Consider the following 22,800-nt stretch of genomic DNA (forward strand, 5'->3'; position numbering starts at 1 on the left):
GCTGGGGCGCCCTCCCCGCGCCCCTGGGCCCCAGCGCTGGGCCCAGCGTCCCCTCCCTCTGTTCCCCAGCCACGCCCCCCGGGACCGTGGCCCCACTCACCCCAGAGTCCCCGGACTCTTGGTTCCGCGCTCCCTTAGGCCCCCTCGAACCGGGCACCCCCATCCCGTCCCTACCGCACGCGGTGCCCCCGGGCCTCGCCCCGCGCCCTGCTCGGCCTTAGCCCCTCGCCCTGCTCTTCCCGGAGACGCCGGAACCGCCCTCTTTGTGCCTCTTTATTCTCCTTTCCCAGCGCCTGGGTTTGGTAGCGTTCTGTGGCCGCCCTGTTTTTCTGAAATAGAATGGACTAGTGGTGCTTTTAAAGAAAGGGCGCACAGATCCTTGCGAGCGGGGCGGGTCAGCCCAGGGTTTGCGGGAGGGGGGGACGGGGTGCCGGCGGGAGGGACGGGGGACGACCCCGGCTGTCCCTGCTTTGCAGGACGCCGCGCCGCGTCACACCTTGCACGGTGCAGCCCCGGGCGGGCGCTGACCGCGGGGAGTGTGCCAGCGACTGTGAGCGTCGCCGCCAGGCCAGGGTCGCACGTGGGAACCACAGCCCGGGCTCTGCATTGGGGTCCACCTCGGTCTGGATTCTGGCCCGCCTCTACTTAGGCGTGAGGCCCTGGGATGTTACTTTACCAACTAATCCTCAGTGTTCCCATCTGTAAAGGGGGAGGGAGGTGACTGTAGCTCTGTAAGTTAGAAGAGGTAATAAAGTGAGAACATAGGAATGAAACACTCGGAGGCTTTCGCATAGTTAGCTCTCTGCAGATTATCTGCTAACATCAAACACGGAATAACAGTGTAGCCAATAGCTAACGTTTATGGGACACTTACAGAGAGGTTACTGTTCTAAGTGCTTTGTATGCATTACCTCATTTAATTCTCTTCATACTCTTAGGCAGAAACTGTTACCCCATTTTCACAGATGACTAAGGAAAGTGTGGTGGCGAGGTGGCTTTCCCCGGGACCCACAGCTCTTAAGTGGGGGCTGGATTCGCACTGTTCAGTCTGCTTTTAATCATTGCATGGATATTCTAGGGGCACAGAGTTCAATAAATGGATGCCACTTTCTTTTAGAGGTTTTTTTTTTTAATTGAGATAAAATTTGCATAACAAAATTTTCCACTTTAGCCATTTTAAATTATGCAGCTAATGGTTTTTAGTGTAGTCACAGTGCTGTACAAGCATCACCACTAATTAATTCCAGAACATTTCCATCGTTCCTGTCCCCCAGGAAACCCAGCTCCATTAACAGTCCCTCACCTCCCTCACCCCTCCCGCTAGCATCCCTCCCTAATCCGCTATCTCTGTGGGTTTGCCTGTGGTGGCCATTTTATACAGGTGGGATCATAGGGTGTGTGGCCTTCTGCATCTAGCTTCTGTCCCCTAGCATCATATTTTCGAAGCCCATCCATGTTGTAGAAGGTATCAGTACTCCATTCCTTTTTAGGGCTGAATACTATATTAGTGGTTTTACCTTGGTGAATAAGGCTGCTCTGACCGTGGCTGTACAAGTTTTGCCGTGAGTAGCAGTTTTCAGTTATCTTGGGTGTATGGCCAGGAATGGGATGCTGTTACTCCACAGAGAGAGACATGAAACTCAGGTATTGGGTCTTGGATGAGAATCCTGGTTTCTAATTGCCATGTTGCTTGTTCTTTCCACTCAAATCTCAGTGTTAGTGTAATTGAATATCAAAACTGGCAAGGGAAGGGAAGGAATTTAAAAAATCATGATATACCAATAATAACCTTGTCGAAATGCTGATTTAAACTTTGAGATACTTCTTAAGTTTTTTTCTCCTCAAGAGTGAAATTTGAGCCTTGAACACAAGGCAGTATTTGGTTCTGTTTATTAAATACTGTACAGAGCAGTGTGCTGGGTGTTACGGAGTAATACTAAAGATTTTTGAGATCTAGCATAACTCCATTACAAAACTTGTGGACAATTAGAGAGTTCAGTCTAAAAAGCAAAACCATAAAACTTCTAGAAAGTAATATGGGGGGCTGGGGATTTAGCTTAGCGGCAAAAGCGCCTGCCTTGCAAGCGCAAGGTCGTGAGTTCGGTTCCCGGTACCGGAGAAAAAAACGAAAAAAAAAAAAAAAAAGAAAGTAATATGGGAAAATTTATTCACTACCTGAGGCTAAGGTATGATTTCTTTAAAACATAGTGAGCTCATACCCTAAAGGAGAAAGATTGATACATTTGGCTACAAGAAAATTAAGATTATTGGTGGATCACCTGCCCTGAAAAGAGACACAAAAGGGATACAGAGGACTTATTTCTTGAATACATCAAACATTCTTATAATTCTAAGGAAAAAAGACAATGAAAAAGGCAAAAAATGGAACAAGCATTTCGCAGATTGGAAAACAGCATTAAATGGATTTCAAAAAATTTCAGCCCTGTTAGTAAGAAGAGAAATATAAAACTGAGATACCATAAAACTGAGATACCACTTCAGAGCTACCCTCTGGGCCAAAGGTGGGCGCTCAGGTGATCCTACCGCATTGAGCATGCAGGTGAGTTGGTTTTGTTGTTCTGGAAAGGCATTTGGCAAGGTGTGGTTCATACCTGAATGGCATGTGGCCCAGAAATTTGCTCTTGAGGCATGTCCCTTTAAGAGCTCTGGCACTCCAGAGGAGATGGGGATAAGAATGTGGATTGCAGCACCATTCATGGAACCAGCACAACAATCCACGTTCCCATGTGAGTTGTGGGGTGAGTTTAGAGGGGACAAGAGTGAAGGTCAGCTCAAGCTGCAAGGTGTGGGTGGGTCTCTGGCACACACTGTGTGCAAGAAGCAAGCCACCAGAGGACACCTGTGACACTCAACCAGGCAGTGCTAAACAGTGCCTGTGGTTCAGAATGCGCGCTTGGAGTGTGCGCCTGGTACCAAAAAGGCCAGGAAATAATGGGCTCAGTGTCTAGGAGCGTACGGGAGGAGGGCATGGCCAGCCAGGATGCTGCTGGGGCTCCTAAGGGGCTGGTTTTAAGTAGGCTGGTGGCTGAGCGAGGTTTTATTTTTCTTTGAACCGTGCATTATAGGGACTGTACACTTGGATATATTTTTAAATTTTTTTGAAATTACAGAAAAATTACTTTTAGATAGAGTTCCTGCCCTCAAGAGGCCTGAATGTTAGTTGAAAGACCAAGATAGAAATGAGTTAAACACTTGGATAGGGCTAGGTGGTGTGGTATTGCACACCTATAATCCCAGCACTTGGGAGGCTGAGGCAGAAGGATTGCTGCAAGTTCAAGGCCAGTCTTGGCTGCATCATGAGTTCAAGGCCAGCTGGAACTATTTAGTGAGACCCTGTCTCCAAAACAAAACAACACAACTGAAAACGTTTGGACAGGGACAGAGTAGTTTGAGGTAAGAGAGGCACTCAGATGGGGGGAAGCTGGTCCCTAGGGCTGACAAGCTGGTGGGTGCTTGTCAGCAAGTGCTGGAAGAATTTGAAGTACCGAGTGCAAGACAGATTCAGATTCTGGAAAAGACTTCCGTGAAAATATTTTCAGCGAAAACTTAGCACCTCTCCGCCCGGAGTTGGACACACATGTGGGCCACTGTGTCTGAAGACAGTGAGAGACCCCTGGGAGGTCAGGGGAGCCTCTGAGGAGCCCTGCAGCCTGAGTGCACGTGATGGTGTGGATAAAGGGAGTGGCATGATCTTTGGCTTGTCTCTTTATCATACTGAAAGCCAAACTGACAGTTCATTCATCTCCCCACCCCACCTTTGTCTCCTGCTGTGACAGATTACCACAAAGCCAGTGGCTCACGGCACATTTGTTACATTAAGTTCTGAAGATCAGCAGTCTGAAATCTGTGGAAGAACTAAAGCCAAGGTGTGGCTGCTTCTGTAGACTCTAGGAGAGAGTCCCTGGCCTCTTGTGCTAGCTGCCACGGTCCCTGAAGGGTGACTCTCTCCTTCACAGCCAGCAGGCGTGCACCAGTAACTGTCCATTCTCTGGCCCCTGCTCCTGGGCTCGTATCACCTCCGTGTGTGGTCATCTCACCCTCCTCTTAGAAGGACACACAATTTTACCCAGGTCTGCTTGAATAATTCAGGACCATTCCCCATCTGAGGTCCCAAAACACGTCTAAGTCTGCCACATAAAGAGCATATTTGCAGGGTGTGAGGATTAGGATGCAGCTGGCACTGGAGAGCGTCGTTCAGCTGCCCGCCCTGCTTGCATTTGGTGCTGCTCAGATTGTCTTTTTTCCCTTCATACTTTATTTTCTTTAAAAACATTTTGATCATTGGGAGTGGTGGTGCACACCTGTAATCCCAGCTGTGTGGGAGGCTGAGGTAGGAGAATTGCAAGTTCAAGACCAGCCTGGGGAATTTAGTGAGTCCCTGTGTGAAAAATAAAGATGGGCGGGGGCTGTAGCTCAGTAGTAGAGGGCTTGCCCAGCATGTGCAAGGCCCTAGGTTCAGCCCTCAGTACCATAAAAAAAAATAAGCAAGGTGAGAGACCTCTTGACCAACGTGTTTTATGTTCTTTTACCATATTCCCAGGTGTGGGTCATTGGAGTAGCTCAGTGATGTCTATTTCAACCAGGACTTTTCTTCTATTTTGTTTTTTGTTTTTGTCTTTTTGAAACAGGGTCTCACTGAAGTTCAGGCTGGACTTGAACTCACTTTGTAGCCCAGGCTGGTTTTAAACTTGCAGCGATCCTTCTGCCTCAGCCTCCCAAGTACTGGGATTACAGGCGTGCACTACCACGCCTGGCAGACTTCTCTTTTGGAATTCTTGATTCCCCAAGGTTTTCCCAAGGCTGCTATGCTGTGGACCAGGATACGTCAGATTGTCACAGCTGCAACGGTGGTGCTTCAGAGATGACTTTGCTCCTTGAAGTTTTAACCATAATTTTGCATGACACTTTTGTGGGTGTTTCCTTTTTAGTGCTTTTCTCTTTGATATGAGGAAAGGAAACTAGGCCTTCACACTAAGCTATGTCTCCAGGCCGTTTTTCTTTTGAGACAAGGTCTCTTGCCACATTGCTGAGTAGCCCAAGCTGGGCTTCATCTGTGTTCTTCCTGCCTCAGCCTCCCAGAATGCTGGGATTGTAGGCTTGTGCCACAACACTTGGCTCCTTTAGGGTTCTTAATGACTCTAGCCCTGATGAATATTGCCCTGTGGAAGTAGAAATGCCTTAAAGACAGCAAATTATTTTTCTTTTTCCTACTTGGGGGGAAAATTCTATTTTGTTTTGTTTACAATTTTTTTTTTTTTCTGGAGAGAGAGGGAAACAAATTTTTTAAAAAATCTACAATTTATTTTTTTATTTTTCCACTTTTATTGCAGTGTAGCTGACAAAATTGCATCTATTTAAGGTGTACAGCACCACATGATGATTTGAATATGTATATGTTGTTAGATGATCTCCAAGATGAAGTCAGAGTATCTAGTTACTATCTGTGTGTGTCTAGGACACTTAATCTACCCTGCTAGTACATTTCGGATGGATAGTATAGTAGTGACTAGTCACCTTGCTTTACATCAGTTCTTCAGAATTTATAACCAAAAGTCTGTACCCTTTGACCAAATTCTCCCAAAATCCTTCACCTCTAGCCTCCCGCCACCACCCAGCTACTCTTTAGGAAAAAAAGCTTAATAATAATTGTACAAGTCAGCCATACAGGATCAGGACTTTACTGTGCCTCGGCATTGTGGAGTTTCTCTAATTTGTAGGCTCGGTCTGGCAGCTACTGTAACAATACTATAAATGGGGCGGCCTATAAACAACATCTGTTTCTCACTGTTCAAGAAATTCAAGAGGAGGGCGCTGCAGATGTGGTATCTGGTGAGAGAGCCTGTTCTTCCCAGGTGGTGCCTTCTGGGGTTGGCCTCCCCGGAGGCAGAGCCGTCATGACCTCGTCACTTCCCCCCGGGGTTAGGGTCCAACACGCGAACTTAGGGAGGGGAGGACAGGAATGCTGAGACCTCAGCATACACTGATACCTTTCATCAGTTCACGGAAAAATGAGTGCAGCTCGGTATCTGTACAGACCTTGGTAGGCATCTCACTCAGCTGTGTGATAAACTCCTTTTAAACGTTCAGTGAAAGGCTGTAAACTTTGGGAATTTAATGGTTTTGAGGAAATGGCAAATTTTTTCTTTCATTAGACATTATGTTCCATCCTGTGCACAAGGGCAGGGAAAGGATGGGGAGGATGAAGTGGGTCGATAACTTCCTGTTATTTCATATTAATGGTCCATGGGGCTCCGACCATACCCCTGGGATGCATTGGGAGGACAGAGGGCTGCAGAGCCTGGGGCTCTAGGGCAGCTCCCAGCCCAGCTGCGGCAGTTCAGGATCCTCCCTCCCCACTCCCTGCTGCCAGTCACCTTTGGAACCCCCCGGATTGGTGCCCTCCTTTGGTGCTCAGGGAGTAAGTCTAGACACTTCCGCTTTGCTGGTGAGCATGCCAGAGCTGGCCGCACCCAGCCCTGAGCTGCTGTGCGCACTCCTCGCACACGGCTTTCATCACACCGAGTAGGCAGGCCTGTGGCAGTGCTGTGTCCTCCTCATCCCTCAGGACCCCTTCCCTCCGGCAGCGCTTCTGCTGCCGTGCATTGCGCTTGCTCAGTTTGTCTTTCTGCAAGTTCCCAGTGCACCAGCAGCCTTGCGTCCTGGTTTCTTATCATGGTGCCCTCTGTCTCTGACACTTAGTTGTCATCTTCCATGCTCTTCAAGTAGTTTAGTTTCTCGTGTGGATTTTCGTCCATGTGAGATCCTCTGCAGACTCATACTGCGAGCCTTCTGTTATGTTGTTCTGTGTTTGTAAGCAGGTGGGTGTTGACTGGTCAGCCTTCCGGGGCTTTGGGTTTCTGTACTCCAAGGCTGTGGGCCTTGGGTGTATCAGCCGTCCTGACCTGTGACTTGTGGTGGCACACGTTTAGGGTTTGTGCCAGTGGAGCTGCATGTTAGCATTTTGTGGCGGTGATAAGTACAAAAGACTCCCCAGTGGGTAATCTGGGAAGCTGGCCGAGGTGGGCCCCAGGCGCCTCACCAACAAGGTAGGTGCACCTGTTCTGGGTGCCCCGAGCAGGAGGTTCCCTGGTGGATTTTGCACGCAGTTTTTCTTTCTGTAAAAAGGTCTACGGGATCTGTGATAGTCTGGTCCCAAGCTGGGGACGAGGGTGGTTGTTGCCGTGTGGGAACAGGCAGGAAAAGGCTCAGCCTGAGAGCTGCAGCCAGAGCCTGGGGCACACTGGCCAGTCTGTGTCAGCAAACACTTCGAGCTCCGTCTCCCAAACTGGGGTCGTGGCAGGAAAAGGGCTGGCCTCTGGCCTGGAGGAGCTCAGCCCGCTGGAGTGGTGCTGACGCAGCTGTGTGGTGCGGGGTGAGGGCTGGTGTACACCCAGGTGCTCCTTCCACAGTGTGGGGCTGCCCCACATAATCACGACGCCCTTTCCCCCTGCCAGCCTTGCCAGGGGGTAGATACGTGTGGATACCTGAGCTGGGGCGGGCCAGCCAGAATCTGCCAGAATCTGCCAGGAGTGTGGAGCAGAGGTGCTGAGGCGGGCTGCTGCAGTGTGGAGCTTCAGGTGGAGTCGAGGAAAGTTGTGTGCAGAGAGAGACAGAAGGTGGCCCTGGTGAAAACCAAGCAGACCGGGAGAGACAGGTGGCACCAGGTGCCCTTCGTCGGATGCTGGCTGGCTGCCCAGGCTGTGTTTCCTTGAGGAACCTTGCTATCCTTACAGATTGATATCTTTCTCCACACTAATTTGGATTGATTTGTGTCCCACGTGATGAGACATTCCTAAGAAAATAAAGGGCAAGACAGGGAGGGCACTCTCTCGTTGACTGTGAAGGCCATGTGGACAGTGCCGAGGCTGGCGCTCACACCTCTGGCTTCTGAGATGAGGGCATTTCGTGCTTCATCAATGCTTCACCCTCTACTAGTGGCCTGAGAGTTTGTGTTTTCTTAATTGTGCAAACTTTAACCTGCGTTTCATATAAGGTATTTCTAGCTGAGCTGCAGAGAAAAAGGAAAAGAATCAGTGTCTTGGTTTTTGTTCACAGCTTGGCTTTCAGAGGACTGAGCTGCACACTGCTGAAGGCCCAGAGCTGGCAGAAGGAAGCTAAGAGAAGACCAGGACAAAAGGGGAGCCCCTTGAGATCAGGCACTTTCCCCTGGGGTTCACTTTACAGATGCTCAAGTTGGAAAAGTTGGGTCCGAGGGACAGAAACTCCCTTAACTGGGTCTCAGTGTGAGGAGGACCCAGAAGGCCCCCAGCCTCTGTTCCCTGGAGCTTTAGTACAAACACTGCCTGGACCCCAGCCACAGGTCTTGAAAGCTGGTGTTTATTTTTCATTGAAAACATTGTTCTAGCATCCTAGATACACATCCACTTGTCATTAGCGCAACCGAGTATTACTGGGCGTGGGTAGTTTTCGGTCATAAGTTTATTTCTAATTTGTTAGATTTTGTTTTGAGGAGTCTTAGTGCGTACAGGGAATTTCTTCTCTGTGTACTTTTTGCATGGCGTAGTGTTTAGTGAAGACAAAGGTGCATGAACAGTTGAAAAAGCTTACGTCAGGAGCTCTGAGTTTAGGATGGCTTGACCCAGCATCTCAACTTTTAATGTTCTTTCTTATGAGAAATCAATGTCTTGGTCGTTTTGAGGGCGGGTACGGTAACGGTGACTTTTGAGTGACAGTGTGAACACTCTGACGCAGCACCTGGTCGTTGTCATCTGTAGCCAGTAGTGGTGTGGGCCGGGACGGGGTGTACTGGGACAGCAGAACAAGGGGCCATGGGAATGTGTTACCCTCTCTCTGGTCCGAATCCGGGGGCTGGGAGGGGCGGTCGCATGCATAGCTAGGAGGGACATTTTTGAGACAGGTGATCCTAACTTTGAATGTATTACAAAGGATTTGGGAACAAGAGGTACTGCTGAGTGCTGTACAGAAGACTGGTCAGAAGGAGAAAGACCTCTCATGCAGACTTTCTTGTCTTAGTTACTCTCCTCACTGCCGGGACGGTACTTGACACCCACAACTTAAAGGAGGAGAGGTTTATTTTGGCTCATGTTACAGTCCCTGGTCACCTGGTTCCAAGGCCGGAAGGCTGGGGAGAGGCCCAGAGCAGGGGCGAGCTGCTCATGGCGTGGTGGGTGAAAAGTGGGGAGACCAAAGTGTGGGGCCTGGGGGGAGCTAAACCCTCTGGGCCAGTGGCCCCCCACGCCGGGCCCCACCTCCTAACAGAGAGGCAGCCCTGAGCACCGGTAACCCGGTCACCTTCCAGAAACGTGTGAGGCTCTCTGGCTCCTAGATACAAACCATAACCTTAAGAGGTCTCAGCTAATCTGGTCCCTGAGGAAAAATGACTCCAAAGGGGCGTGCGTTTTAACTGTTCTTAAATACTTGCTTTGTGTTCCCTAGAGTGTATGACGTTTTCTCTTCCGGTCCACTGTTTTTATTGAAGGGGCTAAATTTCTCTGAACAGAGTGCCAATGTACACCTTTTTATCTATAAGAAATAAAGTGGCCCGATTTTTTATTTGAGAGAAACGTTTTTTTAAACTTAATGTCACATCAGCATAATTAGTAATGTGGCAGTGCTGTGAAGCTTACTGTTGGAGAGGTTATGTCCTTATTCTGGGGCATTTAGGAGTCCTACTGCACTTTCTCAGTTTTCTTTTCTTTCTTTTTTTTTTTTTGGGTCTTTTTGAGACAGGGTCTCGCTATGCAGTTCAGGCTGTCCTTGAGCTCACTTTGCAGCCCAGGCTGGTCTTGAACTTGCGAACATCCTCCTGCCTCAGCCTCCTAAGTGCTGTGATTACAGGCATGCACCACCAGGCCCAGCTTTTCTCAGTTTTCTGTCATATTTCTTTTGTACCCTTTGTTGCTTTGTAATTTGGACTGCATATTCACATTTACTCAGTTTTTTCATAATCTTATGGTGTCATGTATGCCTTTTTGGTCATTAGTTTTCACTTGATTAGTTCATTTTTTACTTTGCAAAAATTGGTAGAGATCAAATTATATTGCAATGAAGAGGGAAGGAAGCCGCTCTTCTTTAGTTTATTCCAGGTTTTGCTGTTATTGTTGAGTATTTTCTTACCTACAGGACTTCTTTTTTCTATTTTAATGGAATTTCTTGAAGATGGTGCATTCCCAGAAGTTCTATATATATTTTTTTTAGTATAAATAACTTTCTTATATATAATATAGGCAGTATCTGTTTTTATGTGCGTCTGAGCTTCTTATAATTTAATTTTACCTGTGATTTAATTTTAGTGTATTCTGACCATTAGGTATTTTGTCCCTCGGAGATAGCACAGAGTTGACCGGCCTGCAGCGGTCACCCAGTTCAGTCTAAGGTGAAGTTCACCTGTTAGTCACACTCCAGGACCCTGTGCCCTGCCTTTGTTGGCCTCTCTGGGGTTGGCTCTGATGACAGACATACAACTGTCACCATCAAATGCCATTTTCATTCCTCTTACTAAACTTTTCCTCTTCACAGAGACAAAATTATTTGAATCCTAGCATCTTTCACAAGAACACAGAACATTGTCAGTCTTGGGCAGTGCTTGCCGTGTGGATGCTGACAAGAATTCTGTTGGATTTATCTCCACTCAAGCCTAAGGGGCCAGACAAAGAAAATGGTGTACAAATCAAGTTAGTAAGATACTGCTAAGTAGGAAATGATTTTTCTTTCAAGTTTGGGAGGTATTGCCTTTTTGGAATATGCATTTTAAATTTATGTTAAAGTTTCTGAAAGGTTAGTTTTGTCCCAAGGGGATTATAAACTGCTTGAGGTCGGTGCGTGTCCTAGTACTACCTCTGCTGCTTCTACCTTGTCTCTCTCTGGGCAGCAGGTTCTCTGCTGACTGTAACTAAGCAGAGCGATAGGTATATCTCCTGGTTGGCATATGAATTAAAAACTGTGCTCCTTTTTACTCTAGAGTAGGAGCTTTTTCAGGGCAGGAGCACACCGTGTTTGTCTGTATATCCAAAACACATAGTACAGTGTTAGAGTTTTAGGAAGAATCTAGTAACTCTTGGTAGCTATGTTGCTTAATCCCCTTGGAAGAACTTTATAAACCACAGGTGCTAAATAATGAGATCACACACTGACTGTGTCCGCAGGCCAAATGCTTTGGGGAGGTTTGTGTTCAAAGGCAAAAGTGTCAAGACCCGCTGTCCTTGCAAGTCTGTTTCACTCAGGCCATTACTGTTCAGCGGAAACCATCTCTCTCCTTTCCTGTCCCTGCAGGTTGCCATGGCTGCCGTTGACAGTTTCTACCTCTTGTACAGGGAAATTGCCAGGTCTTGCAATTGCTACATGGAAGCTCTGGCTTTGGTTGGCGCCTGGTATACAGCCAGAAAAAGCATCACTGTCGTCTGTGACTTTTACAGCCTGATCAGACTGCATTTTATCCCTCGCCTGGGGAGCAGAGCAGACCTGATCAAGCAGTATGGAAGATGGGCCATTGTCAGTGGTAACGCAGTTTAAGTTCAAATGTTCTTTCTGTTTAGGTTGCGTTTTAAGTTGGATGCTTTAATCAAGGAGCTGTTGAATTGAATGTGCTGTTTTCCTGGGAGTATGATGATGAAAAAAATCTTGTGATTCTTGTTATGATTATCTTCACATGTTCTTGCTTGTCTCATCGTAGGAAGAACTTGCCTCATGATTTGTGTCTTTCTTATTCTCTTTCCTCTTCCCAGGCCTGCTCTACCCCTGCCTCCTCACACCTCACTTTTCCTTTTCCTATTCCTTTTCTTTTCATTTTTTTTGTGGTACTGAGGCTTGAACTCAGGACCTTGACACTGAGCTATATTCCCAGCCATTTTTAAAATTAATTAATTAATTTATTTATTTATTTATTTAGAGACAGGGTCTCACTATGCAGTTCAGGTTGGCCTTGAGCTCACTTTGTAGCCCAGGCTGGTCTCGAACTCACAATGATCCTCCTGCCTCAGCCTCCCAAGCACTGGGATTGCAGGCGTGCACCACTGCATCTGGCACTTTATTTTTTATTTTGAGACAGAGTCTAACCAAGACACTAAATTCTCGGGCTGGGCTTGAACTTGAGATGCTCCTGTCTCAGCCTCTCACCTTTTGTTTTTGCTGTTTTAAAATTGTCCATAAAAACTATCACTTTCAGAAATGCTTCGCCAGTTTGGAATTTCATGTTATCGTTGTGTCCCAGAATGGCCTCCTGACACCCATGCTAGCCAGGTGGGAGTTCAGAAAGAAATTCCTGCTGTCTCTCTCATCAGCTTGGTGGATGTAAAACGATAGCTTGTCTGTTAGGGGATGTGGGAGAGGGTTTAGCGTGCATCATTCACATTATTGCCTCAGCATTGTCTTCGGCTGAGAGTTACTAGCACTCATGTGTTGTAGTGTCATTTTTCTCTGGTTAAACCTGGTGTGTATTTCAGGTTCACTTTAAAGAATGCTGTGCACTGAGCATGCTCATGTTTCCTGGCTTGCATCGTAGGTGCGACCGATGGGATTGGAAAGGCCTATGCTGAAGAGTTAGCAAGCCGAGGTCTCAATATTATTCTAATTAGCCGGAACAAAGAGAAGTTACAGAATGTTGCTAAAGACATAGCCGACACCTACAGAGTGGAAACGGATGTAATAGTTGCAGACTTCAGCAGAGGCCGGGAGATCTACGATCTGATTCAAGAAGCTTTGAAAGACAAAGACATTGGGATCTTGGTAAATAATGTAGGCGTCTCTTACCCCTACCCCCAGTATTTCACTCAGGTCTCTGAGGACAAGCTCTGGGACATCATAAACGTGAACATTGCCGCTGCTAGTTTGATGGTCCACATAGTGTTACCGGGAATGGTGGAGAGAAAGAAAGGTGCCATCGTCACAATCTCTTCCGGCTCCTGCTGCAAACCCACTCCTCAGCTGGCTGCGTTTTCTGCTTCTAAGGTCAGGCTCTACTTGCTGGAAAGTGGAATCTTCATGCAATACAGCATTTATTACAGTTATTAGGTCCAGTTTGTTAAGCACTTTGTCAGCGACTTAAATTTGCTTATGCATATTTTTTTCCTGAAATGATAATAAGCAAGTCTTTTATGCCTGACTTTTCCTTCACGTTCTCAATTAAAAGTCTTCTCATCCGTCTGCTTTCACAGGCTTATTTAGACCACTTCAGCAGAGCACTGCAGTATGAGTACGCTTCTAAAGGAATCTTCGTACAGAGTCTGATCCCATTCTGCGTCGCGACCAATACGACTGCTCCTCGAAGCTTTCTGCACAGATGCTCGTGGCTGGTGCCTTCGCCCAAAGTATATGCACATCACGCTGTTTCTACGCTGGGAATTTCCAAAAGAACCACGGGGTACTGGTCCCACTCTATTCAGGTAGCAGCACACTGTCAATTTTTGGGATTGGGTTAATCTGCTCTGGAGCTTTCTGAGTGGCACACAGGAGTCTGATTGAAGCGTGACATGGAAAGAGGAGACTTGTGAACGCAGCTTCTTAAACCTCCTGCTCTTACTGATTTCAGTTAAGATCCTAAATTCTGGTATATTCTATTTGTTGTATTAAAAGTTTTCAAAAGTTCAATGTGTATGACGCCTGAAAGATAAAATACCTTCAGTATAAGTGGATAGTAGGAATGTAAAAATACTAAAAATTTATATGACAACTTCAAAGTAAAGATACTAGTAAGGTTTGAAGGCATACCTCTAAAGTGAACAGTTTAATCCCCAAAAACGTACAACCATAAAATAGATCAAACAGCATGACAGAATATACTTGGAACCATTTGTTCGAGAAGCATAGGCGTTTTTAAACTTTTTTTTCAGATCTGACAAAGATTTGGGTTCTTTTAGGAATATTTAATTTTGTTTAAGTATTTAAAATTGTAATTCTGAGTATTAAGGAGAGAACTCATAATGATTTATATTTTATTTGTAATAATACTTTTTTATTATCTAGAAAATAGATGTGCCCTCATTTAGAATTTTTTCTTTAATACATGTAGTTTTTAAAATTGCTAAACATTTTTGAGACTGTTGACATAAAGATTATTAAATTTACCACTATAAAATAAACATGTAAGTAAATCAACAGTTAATTTTTACTTTATCAAAAGATTTGCCTACAGGTTTTCTCTAATAAGCAGTTTATTTAAGGTGATTGTTTTCTGGTACTTAATTGCTTAAGAAAAACAGAAAACCTAAGTAGTTGTTTTAGAAGCCACAGACCTTGAAGATGTCTTAGAAATGAAAATAGAATGAGGAGAGGTATAGATACTGTAGATATTTTCACTATGTTTATGAAACATCAGCATTTTAATCATGGTTAGACTTTGTTCTCATTTCTTAAGGACACGCTTTTCTGTCAAGAAATTCTGTGTAGCTAATGTAATGAATACTGAGAGTAACTTTCTATATGGAGCTGTTAAACTTTACCTGTTTTTGTTTTTTTGGTTGGTTTTTGAGACATGGTCTCAATATGCATTTCAGGCTGGCCTTGAACGTACTATGTAGTCCAGGCTGGCCTCTAACTCAACAGTGATCCTCCTGCTTCAGCCTCCAGAGTGCTGGGATTACAGGAATGTGCCACCGGGTTGGGCAAAACTTTCTGTTTTTTAAATTTCCTTTGTACTTTACTCAAATTGTTACTCAAACACTATTTTGTTTTCAGTTTTACAACAAAGATTAGATAAGTCAATCACTGTTTCATTGGAGCCATATTTCGCTGTTAGCTTTTGCTACTACGACTTACATTTTATAGTTACTGTTTCTTGTGAACACAATTGACCCAGGGCACAAAGATCTAAACTTTATCAAGATTTCAATAATCTGTCAGTCTTTAGTGTACAAGAAAGAAATCTGATATGTCAGACAAATGGTATGACGTTTTATTTGGTGCTATTTTTTCCAGTTTGCTTTCTACAGTGTGAATGAAATAATGCTATGCTGAATTTAGTATTAGTTGACTAGAGGAGGGAGTCAATAGCAGCTTGTTGGAAATCTGCGTTAGCAATTCAGATGGCATACACATTCCCTTTCCCAGCTGGGGAGACTGAGATACTGCCTTAGACAGACTATGGAGGGTTGAAGGGAAGGTTTGTGCTTCCGAGTCGGGGTGCTATGGCTCAGACAGGTCTCACTGGAGGAGGCAGTGAGGTACGGGGAGAACTAGTCCAAGCTGGCTTTGAAAGTCCTGGGGAAGACTGAAAACAAGAGGAGGTGGCAGCTGCATATGGGAGCGCAGGTGACAGGTGTGTGTGGGAGACAGAGGTGTGCAGGTGAGGAGAGTTTGGCAGTGTGACAGCTGTGGGGGTGGGTGGCATCATCTGCCAGAGCATGTAGGCAGAAGAGCCTTTGGTGAGAGCCTCAGGCTCTCCAGCATTGCTGGGAAAGGTGCAGGCAGGAGGTGCAGCAGGGGGCTGGGTGTCGGGTGAGGGTGCAGGGAAGCCAGGTGGGGATTGCAGCACTACTGGAGCTAGAAGGCCAGTGCTAATGCACATCTCTTGAGGAAGCTCTCCTTCAGCCTCTGAGGTAACTCCAGGTTGGGGGCCCTAGGTTCTGTTTATTTATTTATGTATGTATGTATGTATGTATGTATGTTTTTTGAGACAGGGTCTTGCTGTGTAGTTCATGCTGACCTTGAACTCACTATGTTTCCCAGGCTGGCCTTAAACTCACAGTGTTCCTCCTGCCTCAGCCTCCCAAGTGCTGCGATTATTCATGTGCATCACCACACCCGGCTTGTCGTTTACACTGTTCAGGCTCTTTTCCATCCTTTCCATTACCATTTAGTCCTTAAATCTTTAAGCCTGACCCATCTCAGCCTCTGGGGAAGGAATGAGATCTGTGTCTTAATTGCTAATGTAGATTTTCACAAAGCTGAACATGCACACTGAGCACTGACTTCCTCTTCCCCTCAGGGTCCTCAGGTTCCTGAAGGGCATCACTCCAAGGACTGGCCCGCCTCAGGAGACAACATGGGGCGTTGTTGCAGAGGAGTGGTGCTCTCTTAAGCCTGGGGGAACTGGTCAGGACCCTGATGTGGAGCAAACCTTCCCCTGCAGCCCACCCACAAGCCCCCTGCACGTCCCCTCTTCCCTCCACTTTGGTGCTCTCTGCCGAAGAGTACATCCAGCTTGGTGTTCCTTTTTGGTAACCTTTGTTAGCTAAAGGATCAGCGAGTTGGCTGCTGTAGTTTATCCAGGGAGGCAAGGTCTCTCTTCTTCCCGTGGCTCTTCCACCCTGCTGCCCAGGGTGCCAGCCCCTCCCTGCGCCAGCCAGAGACGGTGCACCATCGAGTCCCCACTGCACTCCCCCCTGGAACTGGGGGATGCACCTTGATGCTGTTGCTCAAGTAGATTGCGGTCGCCGGGCGTGGTGGCGCACGCCTGTAATCCCAGCACTCGGGAGGCTGAGGCAGGAGGATCCTTTCGAGTTCGAGACCAGCCTGGGCTACAAAGTGAGCTCGAGTCCAGCCTGAACTGCATAGTGAAACCCTGTCTCAACAAGACAAAAAAAAAAAAAAAAAAAAAAATCAAGTAGATTGTGGTCAAGAATGGAATGAAAAAACAGATTTTTCAACAGTGACCACTTCTCCACTAAATAATCACTGGAAACACACACAGACTATTGCACTTGGAAGGGGTGCTGTTAATGTAGTCTGTGTCACCTGGCCACATGTTTTTGTCCTCCTAAGGGACCACTAAGGACTCCTTTTATCTCCCTGGGTTTAGAATGCTTTGTCTTAGGGCACAGGCTCCAAGGAGGAGTGACCAGGCCTTTCCTCACTAAATCCTGTAAGAAAATCCCAGGATATTTCAATTACCCCAGAATGTTCCCTGTGGCCGCAGGCCAGATAGAAGACTCATGTCTCGCAGGTGACTGAGCTAGAGCCTCTGCAGAGCCTGCTACAAACAACCGCAGCTTTACAAGCACCATTGGGCAGTTCATGATCCAGGGCTGGCCCTCACTTTGTGTGGCCCTGGGGGTTGTTGGGCAGTTAGTGATAGGCGGGCCCATCCTTATTTGCTGGTGGCCCCTGGAGGTGCAGAGGAAGTTGGACCACATATTGAGAAGAGGGTAGAGTGACCCCCGACCCCGTGTCGTACATAGTTGTGTTCAAGGCAAGGATGTAGACAGGTGTTAGAACTTTCGTTCAGTGTCAGGTCTGTCAGAGGAGCACGGGTTTGTGCGTCACAACACCATTGGCACTCACAGTGGATCACTCCTTGGCCAGGAACTGTCCTGTGCGTTTCAGGATGTTGAGCGGTATCCCTGCCTCCACCCGCAGGAGGCCAGTGGCACCCTGCCCAGTGTGACACCCGAACATGTTTCCAGGCAATGCCATCCATGTCCAGATTGAGACCCTTGGAGCAGAGCAGCAGCAGCAGGACTCCCTCCTGGTCCCCTGAGCCCCTCGTCCTGTCCCCAGACGCAGTTCCAAGGGCCTGGCGTTTCTCAGTTCTCTCATTTAATTTGCTCCAGCCCGTCCCTCAAAACTCAGTTTTCTCCTGGGATACTAACCATGTGTTCATCTGTTTACTCCAGCTGACTTTATTGCTTTAATGAATTTACAGCTCTTAACTGGTGATTGTACCACTTATATCACATTAAGTAAAGATGAAGTTGTCTTTTTTATTTTTTGTTTTTATTTACTTACTATTTTATCTTCTTCAAAGTTTGTCAGGCCTCACTACACAAAGAGGGGTGGGTATTGCTGGTAGCGATCATGTGTGTGTTCCTTGTGGAATCTAGGGTGGTGTTTTATGCAAAAACAGATGCTCAATACAGAAGTACCCAAGGGCGGTTTCCTTTGTTGTATTTACTGTGGTTGGTAGATACTTTTTGGATTAAATCATGTGCTCGTCTGTGCACCTGATCCTTCCGTGGGGCGGTTTTGGATGCTAACCTTCTCACCATTTTCTCTTTCCAGTTTCTTTTCGCACAGTATATGCCTGAATGGCTGTGGGTGTGGGGAGCAAATATTCTCAACCGCTCATTACGAAAGGAGGCCTTATCCGGCACGGCGTGAATCAGGATGATCGGTGAAGTTTTGCCAACTCGGGGTAACCTGCAGCGTTCTGATATTTGGAGAAGGACACTTAATTTATCGTGTGTGTTTTCTTTTGTGACTGACTGTCTAGCATCCTGTCGATTCATCATCTGTAAGGCAGACTTCGAGAGTGCTGTGACCTCTAGGGCCCCCTGGGCGGCACACAGTCAGGAAGTGACTGAAGCATAAAGAACTGATGGGAGAAACCTAAATGTCAGTGCTTTTTACCTAAGCTGTTCAACATTTGTATAATTTTTGTTGTTCTAGGAGCCACAGTGATCTAGCACTTAGGGTTTGATTTGTCAGCTCTTACAATTTCAGATGTTGTTTTGTGAGAGAAATTACCTATTTCCCTTTATAGGTGACTCCTAGCCTTGGTTTTTAAGTGTTGATCAGGAAAACTACTAGAAAGTACGCCTTTGTAACTGAGAGTGCGGTGGTGGCGTGGTAGAAGTCTGTGTCCTGCTGCGCACCTCCCCGTTTCGGTGTGCGTGTGGAGATGCTGCTCTTTGCTGAGCCTTCCCTAGAGAACCATGCGTGCTGTGTACTGTGTGCTGTGTGCTGTGTGCGTCTGAGGAATTTTGCGTGTGCTTAAATTACTTTAAAAGAGACTTGTCAAGGCGACATGGAACGTTATGGGGTATTAACAGTCTAGATTATTCGTCCTCACACTGAGCAAGCCTGCCTGCTTCTGTGATGTAGGTTTGCTGTGTCTAGCACTGCTTCCTCAAGCTGTTTTTGTTTTTTCAACTCTGTGGAACGCCATCCTCGATTTGGATATGTAATGGGTAGCCCTCAGTCCTCCTTTGATTTGTAAGATAATGTTGTGAATAAGTAGTGATTTCTCAGCCAAGTATCCATTTTTTAACTGAAATTGAGCCCTGTAGAACTTGTTAATCTGGTTTTCATAGTTTTCTATATAATACCGCATTCCAGTAGCATTCTTGATGTATTTATGAAGAGTGGTTAAAATATTGACAAATTATGTGTATGATCTATCTGTTGAAATCATAAGTTAGAAGCTCATTTTTGGCTGTGTAAGGAGCTTACACATTATAGTGAACACTTTTATGGATGTGTAGGTAATTATGCACAACCCCCACAATACGGATTAGCACTGAAACCTGCTGTGAAATATCTTTAATTCAGATCCTATAAACTCACTCATTTTTGAGGGCCACATGCCTAGCACTTTGAAAACTTCAAGTCACTATAAGAATGTGGCAGTGTGTATAAATTTAAAAGTAAGAACTTAATATTGTGACATGATGGAGAAGGAAGTAGGTTGGAAGTCAGGACTGACTGTTTTCTTATGAAGGATACTCCGCTGTAAGCAAGCCTGATCCCGCTTTTGTGTTAAGCACACAGCTTCGCCCGTGATGACACTGCCTGCAGCATTTCTGACTGTGACTTGGACTCAGAAGATCAGTGTTAAATTCCAAAGCTCTTTCACTCCTCAATCCTGTCTTCCGAATGTGAGCTACGGAAAACTGCCCGCTCGGAGAGACTGTGTAACAGCACAGGTTTGCAGGGAGGTAACTCAGAATCCTCCTGATTTCCTGCCACACTGATGTAAACTTGGATGGATGTGTAATAAACAGCAGCAGCTTTATGTAAACACATCGTCAGTTGCCAGGAAGGTGGTGTGTTGCTCTGTAATGCGAACAAGTAAACACATTGTCAGTGAGGGTTTAAATCTCCCTTGGCGGGACCCACTGAACATGCTCATTGGTGTGGCTGTGGTGCATGGCTGTCTGAAGCTTCAGTGAAAGACCAAGACCAGGAATTTCCTTAGGTTTTCTAGCTTTTATAAAATATTTTTGTCCCCAAAGCTCCATGAGTTAATTACACCATGATGGATAGGGTTGCTTATTTAAAAAACGTGGTAGTGGGGCCGGGGATATAGCTCAGCGGTATAGCGCCTGCGTAGCAAGCACAAGGTGCTGAGTTTGATTCCTGGCACCAAAAAGAAAAAGAAAAAAAAGGCGGGAAATCTGAATATTTGAAATGTAATCTGCGAGTTGAAAACGTAACAATAAAAGCAGTTGCTTCTTTCCTCTGAAAGAGGTTTTGCTGCAAATGTTTGCAAGCTGGTTGTTTGGAGAGAGGGTCTTTTATTTTCCTTGTACAAATGATGACTAAAAGTTACCCTGTGAACACTGTGGTTGTAATTCATTAAAAGCTGATGCTGATCTGGTGTGGTGGCTGGTAATCTCAGCTACTTGGAATGCCGAGGCGGGAGAGCAAAAGTTTGAGCCCAGCCGGATGGATGTATAGCTGCTCTACACATTGAGCAACTTAGTGAGACCCTGTCTCAAAACAAACGCATACATACATTAAAAGGCCAGGGATGTAGCTCAGTGGTAGAGTACTTGCGTAGCATGCTTAACACTGTAGGTTCAGTCTCCAGTATTGGTGGTGGGGCAGCGGGGAGAGGGATGCTGATGCTTTTATAACAAAATTGTGCATAGCAGTGCCGGGTGAACTTCCGAAGCGCTGGAGTGACATCTTGATCTCATCTCCTGATGATTGAGTAGGATGAAGATGGGTTTGTTCCTTGACTTTGGTAGGGTGGAGGTGGTAGATGATTTGCCACGAGCTGTTGCAGTTGAGTGGTGGGATAAAAACTATAGTGTATTCAACAAAATACACCTGTAATTCCAGTACTCAGGTGGCTGAGGCAGGAGAATTACCACGTTTGAGGCCAGCTTAGGCTACTTAGTGAATTCAAGGGCACCCTGAAATATACAAGACCCTGTCCAAAAAAGAAGAGAGCAAATAGAGACAGTTCTGAGGACTCTCTTTGTTTTTTTCTCAGTATTTCCTTGACAAGGGTTAGTCGAGCTGGCGGATATGGAAACCACTGACACAGAGAGCCAACTATGTAAAATAGGCTGTTAGGTAATTTTGTCCAGCTGTTGGCTAATACAGTTGAGTGTTCTGAGCACTTTTAAGGTAGGCTGCAGGTGTGGGGCCAGGTACCCAGGGTAGATGAGCCAGGGAATGTTGGATTCTTGATGGAGAAGGCGGGTTCTTTTAGGCAAGAGGTCTCAAACGGTGCCCACTGCATGTATGTGATGGACCACACATCTGCCTCAAACACGTCCTTTGTGCCTCGGCACCTTGGGAGCCAGGTGATTAGAAATCCGTACGGGGTCTTCCTCTGCTCCCTATGGTATTGACCACGGATTGCTTGTTCCAAATCCTGTTTGACCTCCAGGTCCTCATTTAGAACATTTGCCCAGCCTGCGAATCCACTAAATAACCCAGTTTTGGTGTAGGTCCTGGCAGCAACAGACAATCTGCTGAATGTAGTGACAGGCCTCAGGCTCAGTCAGTGCCTTCCTCCTCCTGTGCAGCTCAGGAGAGACCTCCGGGGAACCCTGAACATGAAGCTGCTATCCTCAAACAAGCCCTGAAGCCTACAGTGTGCTGGTGGGGAAGCTATGGAGATGGGTATCTCCATGGGCACATTGAGCCGCAGCTGTGGCAGTCTTGCCCTCAGTGTCTTGGGTCTGTATCAAGTTGATGCTGCTGTGCCCCAAAAGCAGCTCCATCCATGGCGCGGGCTGCTGTGCAGGTCCACTAGGACCTCTGCGATCTTTCGTGCTTGTGGAGTAGCTGTCAGGCGTGGGACCTGCAACTTGGGAACGCTGGCTTTCCCCTGTTCAGCGGATGCCTGGAACATCTGCTGTTATTCTGTAAAATAACAATTTGAATAAAGATTTTTTTCTTCCAGGGACTTGCCGGTGTTTGTTCTGTACACAAAGCATGAGTTAAGAAGTTACCTTAGGACCCGGATTGGTAGAAAAGTGGTAGACCAGGACCCTGTAGGTTTCAGCCCTTCTCGATTGTCTCTGTCCCGGCCTCAGCTTCCTTCATCGTACAGGCATTCTCAGGAGCTGGTAACATGATCCTCTTCCCTTTGGGGCTTCAGGGGTGTTTGCAACTGAGTAGTCTACCCAGTTCCAGACAGGTGGGCGACAGTGGATGGTATCGTTACTACAGGGTTGTGAAAAGAACCCTGGCCAAAATTATTTCACCCCAAGTTAGAACAGAATGACATAATAAAGGTAAAGATCAAATGCATTTATATGGTGGCAGAAGAAGGTACATTGAAGATTTGCCAATACAGAAAGTCACGAATTCTCTGAAAGTTCCTAAAATCAAGCTCTGAGTGGAAAAATCTGAAGAGTTCACTGCCCTGTATTGAATTATAGATAGGTCATCTGCATCATGTGTGTTTCATTTAATCCTCATTCTGTGAGGTATGTATTAGTAATATCCCTGGCTTTTGGGTGAGAAAGCTGAGAAAGAGGTTAAACACCTTCTTAGCACTGCAAAATATGTCTCAGGTGGGATATGGTTTGGTGATTCTGTCTTACCTGCCACGTAGAAATTAACTGAACCACTGTTGGGAACGACATGTTGTGATTTCTTGCCATATTGGTGCCACTCAGCAGTACTATAGTGTGGTGGAAGGTTAAAGTTCTAGTTTTATGTGGCCACATAGCACATCCTTACCCACTAGTATTACTGGAACACGCTTGCTGTCCCTGTAGGCTCAGGGTTGAGTAAGGGCCAGTTCAACATGGAGACTGAAAAACACCAGTTATTCTAGTGTATCACCCATACTTTTTTTTTTAGTTGGCGGGCACACTTTTGTTTCACACTTTTTGTCTTTTTTTTTTTTTTTATGACTTTTGGTTCCGGAGAGTGACACAACATCGCAGGTGGCTCATCTAA

General features: G+C 46.2%; 1 protein-coding gene across 3 annotated transcripts; it reads left to right on the forward strand.

Annotated features, from left to right (window-relative positions):
• Nucleotides 1-2,613: 2,613 nt before the first annotated feature.
• Nucleotides 2,614-20,246, forward strand: Hsdl1 (hydroxysteroid dehydrogenase like 1). Of its 3 annotated transcripts, none has more exons than XM_013509205.1 (5): nt 2,614-2,747; nt 11,275-11,500; nt 12,503-12,948; nt 13,155-13,382; nt 17,935-20,246. In XM_013509205.1, the coding sequence occupies exons 2-5, from the start codon at nt 11,281-11,283 to the stop codon at nt 18,031-18,033; spliced, it is 993 nt and encodes a 330-aa protein (XP_013364659.1). In that variant the 5' UTR covers nt 2,614-2,747; nt 11,275-11,280; the 3' UTR covers nt 18,034-20,246. The 3 variants fall into 3 exon arrangements, with proteins under 3 accessions (XP_013364659.1, XP_005413283.1, XP_005413281.1); XM_005413226.2 differs by lacking the exon at nt 2,614-2,747 and adding an exon at nt 9,852-10,676; XM_005413224.2 differs by lacking the exon at nt 2,614-2,747 and having other exon boundaries at nt 10,757-11,500.
• Nucleotides 20,247-22,800: the final 2,554 nt, after the last annotated feature.

The sequence above is a fragment of the Chinchilla lanigera genome, unplaced genomic scaffold, assembly GCF_000276665.1.
Source record: "Chinchilla lanigera isolate Chin_1 unplaced genomic scaffold, ChiLan1.0 scaffold00163, whole genome shotgun sequence".
NCBI classification, from domain to species: domain Eukaryota; kingdom Metazoa; phylum Chordata; class Mammalia; order Rodentia; family Chinchillidae; genus Chinchilla; species Chinchilla lanigera.

Excerpts from the sequence above, each read along its gene's own strand:
- Hsdl1 (XM_005413224.2), top strand. The coding sequence starts at position 11,119 with ATGAGATCACACACTGACTGTGTCCGCAGGCCAAATGCTTTGGGGAGG. Across the intron at positions 12,949-13,154 it reads CTGCGTTTTCTGCTTCTAAG|GCTTATTTAGACCACTTCAG; the intron begins GTCAGGCTCTAC and ends CTGCTTTCACAG. Across the intron at positions 13,383-17,934 it reads ACTGGTCCCACTCTATTCAG|TTTCTTTTCGCACAGTATAT; the intron begins GTAGCAGCACAC and ends TTCTCTTTCCAG.